The sequence below is a fragment of the Rhinopithecus roxellana genome, chromosome 19 (assembly GCF_007565055.1).
Source record: "Rhinopithecus roxellana isolate Shanxi Qingling chromosome 19, ASM756505v1, whole genome shotgun sequence".
Lineage (NCBI taxonomy): Eukaryota > Metazoa > Chordata > Mammalia > Primates > Cercopithecidae > Rhinopithecus > Rhinopithecus roxellana.
In genome coordinates this window covers 6,351,586-6,364,540 of record NC_044567.1, presented here as the reverse complement: position 1 = coordinate 6,364,540, position 12,955 = coordinate 6,351,586, and the positions used below count along the sequence as shown (strand labels likewise).

General features: G+C 49.0%; 1 protein-coding gene across 2 annotated transcripts; it reads left to right on the top strand.

Annotated features, from left to right (window-relative positions):
- Positions 1-1,309: 1,309 nt before the first annotated feature.
- Positions 1,310-12,344, top strand: PHB (prohibitin). 2 transcript variants are annotated; one of them, XM_010359938.2, is made up of 7 exons: positions 1,310-1,375; positions 2,912-3,026; positions 4,668-4,829; positions 6,936-7,078; positions 7,250-7,366; positions 9,562-9,657; positions 11,179-12,344. In XM_010359938.2, exons 2-7 carry the CDS (start codon positions 2,939-2,941, stop codon positions 11,389-11,391), a joined length of 819 nt encoding a protein of 272 aa, XP_010358240.2. In that variant the 5' UTR covers positions 1,310-1,375; positions 2,912-2,938; the 3' UTR covers positions 11,392-12,344. The 2 variants fall into 2 exon arrangements, with proteins under 2 accessions (XP_010358240.2, XP_010358248.2); XM_010359946.2 differs by having other exon boundaries at positions 1,357-1,470.
- Positions 12,345-12,955: the final 611 nt, after the last annotated feature.

Below are 12,955 nucleotides of genomic sequence, written 5' to 3'. Positions count from 1 at the left end.
TTTATTTTTTTGTAGAGATAGGGTCTCACTTTGTTGCCCAGGCTAGTCTCAAACTCCTAGGCTAAAGCAATCCTCTGGCTTTGGCCTCCCGAAGTGCTGGGATTACAGGCGTGACCACCACGCCCAGCCCTCACGTTCTTATTCCTATGTGGGGGCTAAAAGAGTTGATCTTATGGAGGTAAAAACTAGAATGAGAGCTGAGCGCGGTGGCTCATGCCTGTAATCCCACCACTTTGGGAGGCCGAGGCGGGTGGATCACCTAGGTTGGGAGTTCGAGACCAGCCTGACCAACATGGGGAAACCTCGTCTGTACTAAAAATACAAGAATTAGCCGGGCGTGGTGGTGCATGCCTGTAATCCCAGCTACTCGGGAGGGTGAGGCAGGAGAATCGCTTGAACCCGGGAGGCGGAGGTTGCGTGAGTCGAGATCGCGCCACTGCACTCCAGCCTGGGCAACAAGAGCGAAACTCCATCTCAAAAACAAACAAAAAAGCAAAACAAAACAAAAATAAGAAAATAAACACGCACACGCAGGTGGGGCGGCGGAGCGACGGCCGGGAGGAGGAGGGGAGAGGTAAGAAACAAATGATAAAACAAATGAAGCACATTGTTAACAATAGGTGAATCTGAGCCAAAGTTAAATGTGCGTTCTTTTGCACTATTCTTGCAACTTTTCCAAATAAAACGTTTCTTTAAAATCATGTTCAGGGGACCTGGATTCCAAGCCGAGCCCCTTTTCTCACTCGGTGCATGACCCTGAATGAATTCCTTCCTCTCGGTTGGTCTCAGTGTTTCAGCACAGATGGTTCTCTCTGTGTCTGGTAATCAATGTCTCACAACTCTGAGGACGTTTGCAGACAGGGCTTTGGAAGGAAGACGGCCCTTCGTTTCTCCCAAAGGGTCTCAGCCCGCCGGTGATTTCACCACGACTTCCCCCAGAGCTCCACCTGCCCTTCTTCATCAGTGATAAACTTGCCCCTACTCATTTTTTGCCACCAACTGGACGCCCACCTCCTCTTTCCCGGAGCCCTAAGGCTCACCTTCCCTCAGTCTTAGCCGCTGTACAGGATAGGCACGTGCATTTAGCCCCAGGAAACTACAGCTCCCAAAAGGCATTGCGGCAACATAGTCGCGGTGATCACCAAAGAGAAAACGCTTTTCTTCGCGGGCCCGCCGCTGCATAGCCTTTTGGGAGTTGTAGTTCATCTGCTAAGAGCCGTGGAACCAGGGTGAGGTTCTAAGACACCCTTCCCAGAACTCACAGCTCTCTTCCCCACCAATAGGAAGCGTGGATCTTGGAAAGAGGGCGGGGCAGAGGAGCGCATGCGCAGTATGCGTGGTGGGGGAATTCATGTGGAGGTCAGAGTGGAAGCAGGTGAGAATGGAGGGGGCGGCAAAGGCCAGTCTCTGGGCGTCTCTGCAATCCTCCTGTGCCCCATGATGTGCACTTTGGGCGAGGAGAGTGCGTGCGTGAGTCCGGCTTTTGAGGGAGGGGAGAAGGGGCTGAGCCCGGGACGAGCCAGGGGGTACTCAGAGTAAGGGAGGTGTCCATGGGGGCAGGGTGAGGAATAATCCAGAAGCCATTAGAAATGGAAAGAGCCAGGTGTCCCAGCCTCGGAGAAGGAAGATTTAAATGCACTGGACGAGATAAAGGTAGTCTCAGGAGTTGAGGTCTGGGAAGTAGGGAGGGAGGATTTGAGGCTGGAGCGGGCAACGACGGTGGGGCGGAGCGTTAGAAAGTTAGATGCTAGAGTGATTTCTAGTTAGGTCAACTGTGCTTATGCCCACCCCGCCTCAGCCCCACCCTCCCAGTTATTCCAGAACTCTTTATCCCTGTGCAACTAGTTAGAGCCTTTCTCCCAAATGGGTTCTTAAGTTATCTTGGCCACAGGATGTCATCCAGCTCCTGCTTCCATAAGAAGCAGGTCGTTCCTAATACACAATGTTGAGAAGCAGTATGGTGAGGAGGAAAGCTGTGTCTGCTAGCATTAGACTTTTGGGTTCTAATTCTGGTTCTACCACTTAATAACTGCAATCTCGGCTTCTCATGTAACCTCTCTGTGTGCCTCTGTTTCCTCTGGAGTAATATGCTTCATAGGGTAATTGTGAGAAGTAAATAAATCGCTTTTATTAGGCTACCTGATATAAGTGTTAGCTGTAATGGTTACTTTTTTTGTTGACATCAACATGTAGCACATTTTTCGAGTTATTTTTTCAAACCATAATTGCAGCAATCCAACCACACAGCCTCTTTTTGGGGGCCTACTTGTCCAGGAAATGAGAGGGTGGTTTAGTATGGTGCTAAGTTCTCTATGGATTTCAAGCCCATGCATTGTTTTCATTATTGAACCAAGTGTCCCAGACACCTTACTTTAAATGGTTGAGAAAAAAAAGAGAAATCAGCCAGGCATGGTGGCTCATGCCTGTAATCCCAACACTTGGGAGGCCGAGGCAAGGGGGACACTTGAGCTCAGGAGTTCAAGACCACCTGGGGCAACGTAGCAAGACCCTATCTCTGCAAAAATTGAACAAAATTAGCTGGGCGTGGTGGCTAGCTAATTTAACACTTCTGTGGACCCTGCTACTTGGGAGGCTGAGGTGAGAAGATTGAGCCTAGGAGGTCGAGGCTTCAGTGAGCTGAGATTGTGCCACTGCACTCCAGCCTGGGTGACAGATCAAGACCCTGTCTCAAGAAAAAAGAAAGAAAAGAAACTGGAAAATAAAGCAGAAGAATTGATAGTACACTTTACAAGCTACAAAGCATTATTAGGTATCCTTCAATGGATGATTTAGCACTTTCAGGAATGGGGAAATAAATAGCCCGGTTGAAAAGTGACTGTTGTGTGTCAGAGAGGGCCTTTTCTGAGGATTTGGCATCAAATGTTATTGTATTTTGTTTTTATCCCCTTAGGTGTGAGAGGGTCCAGCAGAAGAAAACATGGCTGCCAAAGTGTTTGAGTCCATTGGCAAGTTTGGCCTGGCCTTAGCTGTTGCAGGAGGCGTGGTGAACTCTGCCTTATATAATGGTGAGGCATGGAGGGACAGTGGGTCACTGCACTTTCCTGGGAGATTTCTGTTGGTCTGCATAGCCCATGTGACACTCTTGATGGTAGCTGCTGTCAGTGAATATGTTTGTGGCCAAGAGGGCTCATCTCTTGCCATTTCATACCCTAGGACTGCATGGTTATCAGAGCCCCTGAACTTTCAGTCATAGGTTCTCTCAGAGCCTTTATTCAAAAAGAGCCTCCCAGCCCACTTCCTAGTTGGGTGTGTCCAGTGGCTCCTGTCAAGGTGAAGTGAAGCTGCACCACCCAAATGCTGCCGCACAGGGTCTGGATTGCCCTGGCTGTCTGAAATGGAGATCTCATTTGTTCTCCTCTTCTTGCATGTGGAATAACAGCAAAGGCTGCAGATCTGTTTGGGCGACCTTGTCCCGAACAGGAGCTTTTGCTCTGCTGAATTTGGATAGTTTCAGAAGAAATATCTTTGAGATGCATTGCCCAGCTTTTAACAGTGTAGGAGGGGCTGGGCACGGTGGCTCAAGCCTGTAATCCCAGCACTTTGGGAGGCCGAGACAGGCGGATCACAAGGTCAGGAGATCGAGACCATCCTGGCTAACACGGTGAAACCCCGTCTCTACTAACAAAATACAAAAAACTAGCCGGGCGAGGTGGCGGGAGCCTGTAGTCCCAGCTACTCGGGAGGCTGAGGCAGGAGAATGGCGTAAACACGGGAGGCGGAGCTTGCAGTGAGCTGAGATCCGGCGATTGCACTCCAGCCTGGGTGACAGAGCGAGACTCCGTCTCAAAAAAAAGAAAAAACTGTAGGAGGGGGGTTAAGCTGGGTTTTCTTTCACTTTACTGTGGAAGCTTCCTCATTGGTCAAGCAATGGATTTGACCTGACTGTATCTGTAGGACCCCCTTTAACTCTGACATTCTAACACTTTCACATGCTGCAAAGCAGCAGTAGATTGACCCATCTGGTGTGTGGCTGGCTGACAAGAGGAGCTTTACTTTCAGAGTGAAGATTTGGACCAATGATAAAGTTCAGAGAGGCAGCTGATTAGAAAAGCCTGCTTGGCTTATATGACACATCTTAGCAGTTTTGTGATCCTTTTGGCCACACCTGCCACTAGACAGTAATTGCCGTCATAAATTTCTCTCTCTGCCAAGACAGCTCTATAACCCCTTAAAACTATAGAAACAGAGCTATTAGGAAGAAAGAGTGGGACCTTCTAAATGTAGGATTCCCGTAATGAGGGTGCTGCTTCTGGGAGCACTAGGTTAAATTGGAGCCCCTTGGATATGTGGTAACTGGGAAGACCTCAGTGAGTTTTAGAAGTTTTGGTAGGTGATTCCTGGAAATATGTTGGTGGGAATTCAGGGATAGAATGGTCATTCAGAAAATCAACAGCCAGTTCCCTCAAGGAGAAAGGATGCTAAGGAACAGATCCTATTACCAATCCTTGGGGACATGTGGAACAGGAAGTGATTGCTTAGTTTTGTAGCTATTTAGAAGTCTCTAGAGACCAGGAGTTGGGGAAGACAGAGAGAAGAGGGGAGACTTACTAAGTGAACAGAAAGCACCAGGGCTCTTTCAAAGACATGATCCTTTTGTTTAAAGGATGGGAAGATTTTTGTGACATGTCATTATCCTTTCTTCCTAGTGGATGCTGGGCACAGAGCTGTCATCTTTGACCGGTTCCGTGGAGTACAGGACATTGTGGTAGGGGAAGGGACTCACTTTCTCATCCCATGGGTACAGAAACCAATTATCTTTGACTGCCGTTCTCGACCACGTAATGTGCCGGTCATCACTGGTAGCAAAGGTGAGTCTTGCCTGTGGTTCAGGTAAAGTAGGGAGTGTGGAAGAGGTGCTCTGCTCTTTTGTGTCGCTGGAGCATCTGTGGGATACCAGGATCCAAAAGAGTTTGGACTGTACATCACAGGAATGACTAGACTACTTGCCCTGGAGAGTTCGATATGGAATCTTAGAAATATCCACTTATGGCCGGGTGCAGTGGCTCATGCCTGTAATCCCAGCACTTTGGGAGGCCGAGGCAGGTGGAGCACCTGAGGTCAGGAGTTTGAGACCAGCCTGGCCAATGTGGTGAAATGCTGTCTAGCCTAAAAATACAAAAATTAGCCGGTGGTGGGGGGGTGCCTGTAATCCCAGCTACCCAGGAGGCTGAGGCAGGAGAATCGCTTGAACCTGGGGAATGAAGGTTGTAGTGAACTGAGATCGTGCCACTTTACTGCAGCCTGGGCAACAGAGTGAGATTCTGTCTCAAAAAAAAAAGCCTGCTTCTAAACTTCCCACCTCTTTGGGATTTCTTTCTGTACTGTTTTGCAGTTGTTTTCAGGATACATTACGTACCTATTTCTAAAACTATTGATAGGAGCTTCCAGAGATCAGGGAGTTGTCGGTATTAATACATTGCCCACCTCTCTTGGTGCGCAGTTCAGGGCTCTGTCTCATGGGCGCTTGGTCCGTATTGTTGACGTCTGTAAGCAAGCCATGACAGTGCTTTGGCTCCTTGCAGGCCTGAATTGTCCAGGGGAAGGTATAATTCTCTCCCTGGATCCTTTAATTGGCCCAAGTAATGAGAAGCAGAACACAGATGGGTCTATTAACCCCTTATATGTGTTACACATTTGACAGAGTGCTTTTATGACTGTTTTTTCCTTCAGTTTTCCCCGACATTTCCTCAAGGCCCAGAAAGCAAATGAACTAGTCTAACACGGTTTCCACCAGACCCAAACTAACCTCTCCAAGGCTGACTCCTGACTTGGCCACAATCACCAGAGCTTGGAAAGGCCTCACCCTACAATTCTTAGCATTGGCCTGTCTATTGTCTTAAAATGTTCAGTGTTGCAGACGTTACGTGGCACCTGGTAGACATATAATCTGAATTACGTGTATCTGAGGGCATTCAGGGGATACCAAAAAGCTGCTATCACTGAATGTTCTAAGAAATTATAAACTCTTTGTGATGCTCTGTTGGGTTCTCTGCCAAGGAAACCAGGCATACCTATTCCTTGCCCTCTAGGATCTTATAATCAGCAGATTTGCTTATAAATTGTAGCCAATTTGGAGCCAGGCACAGTGGTGCGTGTCAGCTACTCAAGAGGCTGAGGCAGGAGAAATGCTTAAGCCCAAGAACTTGAGTCTAGCCTGGGCCACATAGCAAGACCTTGTCTCTAAAAAGAAAAAATAAAAATTACCAGGCGTAATGGCTCACACCTGTAATTCTAGCATTGTGGGAGGCTGAGGCAGATGGATCACTTGAGCCCAGGAGTTTGAGACCAACCTGGGAAACATGGCGAAACTCCAGCTCTACAAAAAGTACAAAGATTACTGGGTGTGGTGGTATGTGCCTGTGTAGTCCCAACTACTTGGAAGGTGTAGGTGGGAGGATCAGTTGATCCCAGGAGGTTAAGGCTGCTACAGTGAGCCTTGATCTTGCCACTGCACTTCAGCCTAGGCAACATGTGACCCTGTCTCAAAATACATAAATACAAATTGTAGCAAATTGGAGTAGGAGAGGTCATATAAAAGACCACTTGTGGCTAGGCGCGGTAGCTCACATCTGTAATCCCAGCACTTTGAGAGGCTGAGGCAGGTGGATCACCTGAGGTCAGGAGTTTGAGACCAGCCTAACGTGGTGACACCCCATCTCTACTAAAAATACAAAATTAGTTGGGCATGGTGGCGTGTGCCTGTATTCGCAGCTACTGGGGAGGCTGAGGCAGGAGAATCGCTTGAACCTGAGGTGGAGGTTCCTGTGAGCCGAGATCGTCCCATTGTACTCCGGCCTGGGCAACAAGAGCAAAACTCCGTCTCAAAAAAAGGAAAAAGGAAAAAAAAAAAAAAAGCACTTGTTTTCCTACAGTGGTTTTTATTTTTAACTCTAGTGTTTGTCCCCTACCCTAAGATTTACAGAATGTCAACATCACACTGCGCATCCTCTTCCGGCCCGTCGCTAGCCAGCTTCCTCGCATCTTCACCAGCATCGGAGAGGACTATGATGAGCGTGTGCTGCCGTCCATCACGACCGAGATCCTCAAGTCAGTGGTGGTGAGTGAACAGGGGCCTTTAGCCTCAAGCCCAGAGCACCTCCCCAGAAGGGTGCCAGGTGGCAGGAAGTGCTTGGCAGTGGGTTGGTTGGGATGTGGCTGCAGTTTCCTGGTTCCTTTTCTGCTTCCTCATAAACCTGACCTGCCCTTCTGCTCCTCCCTTTGAAACCAGGCTCGCTTTGATGCTGGAGAACTAATCACCCAGAGAGAGCTGGTCTCCAGGCAGGTGAGCGACGATCTTACAGAGCGAGCAGCCACCTTTGGGCTCATCCTGGATGACGTGTCCTTGGTAAGATCCTTCGGGAGACCGAGGGGAAGGGGCTGCAGTTCTCGTTAGGTGCCTGGCTCCATTTCTGGGCAGACGCTATTAGGTCCCTGCTTCTGCTTTGCTACATGTGAGACTTGAAAACACAGAAACATGTTGAGGCGAGGCAGTCTCCGTGGGTTTTTCAGTTGAGGGTTCTTTTACCTTCCCCCTGCCACACACATTTTTCTTATGACCTCTGGTTGTATCCAGATAGTCCCTAACCACTACATGTTTTACGTTCTCCAAACTGTGTTACCCAGAAAGTGATGCCTTGTTAACCCTGTTTGACACAGGCAGAAACTGTCTGGTAGAGACCAGAGAACAGCTCGGGTAGTCTTTATCCCTAGCACAGACCTCCCAGCCCGACCCCTGGGAGTTTTCTAACACTTACGGTCCGAAAGCTCAGTGATGTACGTTCTGGGAACCCTAGTGAAAGGTGATAGAGTGTAAACGAATGGTTCGATTCCCCCAGGCCTGGTATAGGGGGCAAGGGACATCTCTGAGGCGTAAGCTATCCTCTTGAGACACTATAGCTTGTGTGTTTATATGACATTGGATGTCATAACTCAGACAGAAAGCAATACAGGCAGGATAGCGTTTCAGGTTGAGGAGGGTGAGGGGAAGGGTCGTGTTTCTAGATTCTCTGGGAAAAATCATTTGGAGTGATTTGTTCGGGCAGTGAGGTAAAGTGCTTCCTGTTCAGTTCTCCCGTGCATCGCTAGGGAAAGGCACCGCTTCCCCCAGCATCTGTGCAGCTGTTTAAACAGCCACTGGACAACACCCAGTGCTAACCCCAGGGCACTGCTCCACCTTGCTCTGCCTGCTGGAACCCCCGGGGGCTCGGGGCTCCCTCTGCTGGCAAGAGGCCAGGCTGCAGCCGTTCTGCAGGCCCTCCCCTGGTAATTACCTTGAACCTGAACACCTTGGCTGTGAGAAAACGCTGTGTAAAAACCTAAGGGAAAAGTTGGCATTTTACTAGACTTGAACCACATACTCCATTCTGGGGAAATGTGGGCTGACCACAGGAAACCCTGTCTAAGAGGTGTGAGAAGAAAATTAGGTTTCATGGGGAATTCACTGCCCTCAGCTGGCCCTTTTAGAAATACATTTTATTCCATAATTATACATTTCATTTTTCATTTCTCAGGATCAGATTTTCTTACCCAAACTTTGACTAAGAGACTAGAAATGGATCAGGCGAAGTACAACAGCTGCAGTTAGAGTTAGGAGCTTAAACATTCTGGGAGAGAATGAAACCAGGATTTACTTGTCAGGAGCAGTTCAGGGCTGGCTGCTTTTTTAAAAGCAGAGGCTGGGAGAGCGGAGGAAGGGAAACAACTAGAATCTGATGGCAAAACCAATGCTCTCCTCTTGATTCTTTTTCCTTAAAAAGTAGGATGAATAAGTAAATTGCTCTAGGCTGGGCATTAGGAATTCTGAGGTCCTTTCCCATTGTTTGTGCTATCGTTAGGGACGGTCACGTCAGACCTGACATGATTAGGGAAGGTCTATGGATCATCAGACTTCTAAACCCTCAGCCCGACCAATGACTTTACCTGCTTTCTCTTTCTTTTAAACCCTTTAACAGAACCATTCACATTGGGAATAGCATGATTTGCGTTCCACCACCCCTCGTCCTCTTCCTGTTCAGTAATGGAGCTGCTGTGGGAAGAAGTGGACTGGTTAATCCATAAGCAGAGAGCATCAGGCTCTTGGATCCCTGGGAACCAGCAGCCTCCCTCACTCTCAGGGGCCCCGTTTTGCATCTGGCCTTCCTTGGGCTTTGAACAAGGTATCAAAGGCCCTTGGAAGAGCACTAGTCAGTGGCGAGGGTCTTAGAACCCACAGTTCTCCTCTGGGGAGGTGGTCGATTGAATAGATACCTTCTGGTGCCTGTGGGCCCCATCAAAAGCCCCAGGTGCCATTTGCTACATGAAGTCACTCACTGCACTGAGAGTGACAGAGTAATGTACAGGAGCAGTTTGGGCAGCCAGAGATTCTGAGTATAAACTCCGTTTGGATACAGATACAGAGGTGGAAGAGTGTTCTGGCCTCACAGATGCCTCCAGCTGCTAGAGCCATTGCTGGCCTCTTCCTTCCAGCGGCCGTGGAGGCGTCCCAGCAGTGCTGTCTAAGCAATCACACTGCCTCATCTTGTGCTCACTCTCTCCCCTTAGACACATCTGACCTTCGGGAAGGAGTTCACAGAAGCGGTGGAAGCCAAACAGGTGGCTCAGCAGGAAGCAGAGAGGGCCAGATTTGTGGTGGAAAAGGTGAGCATTCAACCAGATGGCAGGAGCCTCTCTCTCCCCTTTCTCCTGCACTCAGCTTCCCCATTTGCTGGGTGGCCTGGAAATTCATCATCTGTCATCCCTTTTTCCGGGATAATCGGAAGGGGCTTGAAAGAATTGTACTTCTGCAATTGGTTCCAGAGTCTTCGGGGGCTAGTCAAGGATATGTGGAGTTATGTTCCTAAATCACTGAAGGGTAATTTTTCTTCCACTTCTCTGAGATCAAAAACACTCTCTTACAAATAAAAATGTTTCTCCTGGAGTATTTTCAGCTTCACTGAGAAGTCATTTTTAACCATAGTTACATAGTGAAAGCTGACAGCAAAAAAGATCAAACGTTGCACCAGATGTGCTTTCGTCACTAGATTTTTTTCTAGTGCTAAATCCATCCAGATGTGTCAAAAGAATGCGATGGGACACAGTGTATTTGCATAGCAGCCTGGTCTTTCTGGTATTTGCAAAGACATGTTTATTGTTGTCCCCCTCTTCCCACCACCAGTATCCCTAATTGATGGGGAGATGGGGACAGCAAGAAATAAAATGGGAAAAGAGGAATAGATTGAATTTTGGAGAATGAAAACACTGTGTGGGCAGGGACTTGCGTTGCTTTGTATCTTCCATAACTTCAGAGATTATAACAAGTCTAGTATAGTGTCTGGCGATAGTAGGTATACAGTAAATGTTTGTTAAGCAAATAGACGCAGGGCCCAGCCATTTCAAAATTGTATGTAATTTCAGGGAGGCTTAATACTGTCCTCTTCCTCACACTCCTGAAGGTCACACATTTCAGAGAACTGTCTTCCTCTTAATATTGGTAGGGCAGGCCTAGGAGGTCTCACTGTGGGTGCCTGGATTCTGGTCAGGAACCAGCCTAGCCCACAGGCAGCTCTAGGAACAGTCAGAAGTGCGTGCTGCTCTTCCTTTACCATCCTGAGGTTTTTTGTGTGTGACAGCGTCTCCCTCTGTGGCCCAGGCTGGAATGCAATGGCATGATCATAGCTCACTGCAGCCTTGACCTCCTGGCTCAAGTGATTCTCCTGCCTCCACCTCCCAAAGTGCTGGGATTACAGACATGAGCCACCACACCTGGCCCTGTCCTGGCTTTGATGAAGTCCTTTAGACTTGGGGCTGGAAGGAAAGATGAGCGTTGAGGGTTGATTCCATTTTTCTTTTGCTTCTGTTTTCCTTGGCCTTGGATCCTCCTGGCTCAGAGTAGAGTTGTTAAGCTAGATTGTAATTAATATTAACGAGGACTTTGAAATAAGACAAATATTCATGCAGCCAACAGAAATGTATCTCTCCCGTGACAAGTGAGCATGAAAGGGAAGGGGAGGACTGGTGGGCTGTGTGCTCTGCTTCCCCCCGCCATCAGGAGGAGGTAAACTCCCCAAGTTCCTCCAGGAGCCTGGGAAGGTGGCTTTCTGGTGGAGGGCCTTTGGTTGTAGCCTGACATGCGGTGCCCTGAGGTTTGATCTTAGTCTGTCTCTACCTCCATTCTTTTAGGCTGAGCAGCAAAAAAAGGCAGCCATCATCTCTGCTGAGGGTGATTCCAAGGCGGCTGAGCTGATTGCCAACTCACTGGCCACTGCAGGGGACGGCCTGATCGAGCTGCGCAAGCTGGAAGCCGCGGAGGACATCGCATACCAGCTCTCACGTTCTCGGAACATCACCTACCTGCCGGCGGGGCAGTCTGTGCTCCTCCAGCTGCCCCAGTGAGGGCCCACCCTGCCTGCACTTCTGCGGGCTGACTGGGCCACAGCCCAGATGATTCTTAACACCGCCTTCCTTCTGCCCCCACCCCAGAAATCACTGTGAAATTTCATGATTGGCTTAAAGTGAAGGAAATAAAGGTAAAATCACTTCAGATCTCTAATTAGTCTATCAAATGAAACTTTCATGCTTCTCACATCCATCTACTTTTTTATCCACCTCCCTACCAAAAATTGCCAAGTGCCTATGCAAACCAGCTTTAGGTCCCAATTCGGGGCCTGCTGGAGCTCCGGCCTGGGCACCAGCATTTGGCAGCACACAGGCGGGGCAGTGTGTGATGGACTGGGGAGCACAGGTGTCTGCCTGGGTCCATGTGTGGCCTCTGTCCTGTTGCTGATGGAAGATTTGCGGATGAGGGCACATGTGGCTGAACTGAGAAGGCAGGCCTCCATCTTCCCAGCGGTTCCTGTGCAGATGCCGCTGAAGAGGTGCTGGGGAGGGGCAGAGAGGAAGTGGTCTGTCTGTTACCATAAGGCTGATTCTCTTTAACTGTGCGACCAGCGGAAACAGGTGTGTGTGAACTGGGCACAGATTGAAGAATCTGCCCCTGTTGAGGTGGGTGGGCCTGATTGTTGCCCCCCAGGGTCCTAACACTTGGATGGACTTGGATAGTGAGAGAGGAGGCCTGGACCGAGATGTGAGTCCTGTTGAAGACTTCCTCTCTACCCCCCACCTTGGTCCCTCTCAAATACCCAATGGAATTCCAGCTTGAAGGATTGCATCCTGCTGGGGCTGAACATGCCTGCCAAAGATGTGTCCAACCTACGTTCCTGGCTCCCTCGTTCAGAGACTGCCCTTCTCAGGGGTTCTATGCCTGTGCTGGGAAGGAAGCAACCATGGGAAGGAAACAAATGTGTATAAACTGCTGTCAATAAATGACACCCAGACCTTCCGGCTCAGCCATGAGTTGGTTTTTTTGTTTGTGGGAGCTGTGGGATCAGAACAGAGTGTTCTAGCAGTTTTTGTGTGCACATGTTTGCATTGCCAGCTGGGACAGCATCTCCAGTAAGGCAGAAAATGCTTTGTTTTCAGAAAACACTTTGTGCTGTGTTCCAGATCCATCCCCAACCTGAAGGGAATCTCTGTGGTAGCAGGTGAGGTTTGTCATGGGACGGGCTAGTAGGCGGTGAAGGTGGGTGGAGGGCAGTTAACTTGTTCTGTGTGTTTTGGTGCCGCTGCTCACTGGGAGTTACAGGCCTGCCCACCAAGTGCCAGCAACACCTTCCCCCAATGCTAGGGAAGTGGTTGACGTAAAATAATGTGTCCAGTAGTCCTCAGTTAGATGGCTTGGGGTGCTCTGCGGTAGATTTTTTTTTTTTTTTTTTTTCCTTGTTTTCTTTGTTTCTTTTTTTTTGTTTTTTTGTTTTTTTTTGAGGCAAGGTCCCACTTTGTTGCCCAGGCTAGAGTGCAGTGGCGTGAACATGTCTCACTGCAGCCTTGACCTCCTGGGCTCAAGCAATCCTCCTGCCCTAGCTCCCTGAGTATCTGGGACTACATGTGTGTACCACCA

Coding starts and splice junctions, on each gene's coding strand:
- PHB (XM_010359938.2), top strand. CDS start 2,939: ATGGCTGCCAAAGTGTTTGAGTCCATTGGCAAGTTTGGCCTGGCCTTA. Junction 3,027..4,667: donor GAACTCTGCCTTATATAATG/GTGAGGCATGGA, acceptor CTTTCTTCCTAG/TGGATGCTGGGCACAGAGCT. Junction 9,658..11,178: donor CCAGATTTGTGGTGGAAAAG/GTGAGCATTCAA, acceptor CCATTCTTTTAG/GCTGAGCAGCAAAAAAAGGC.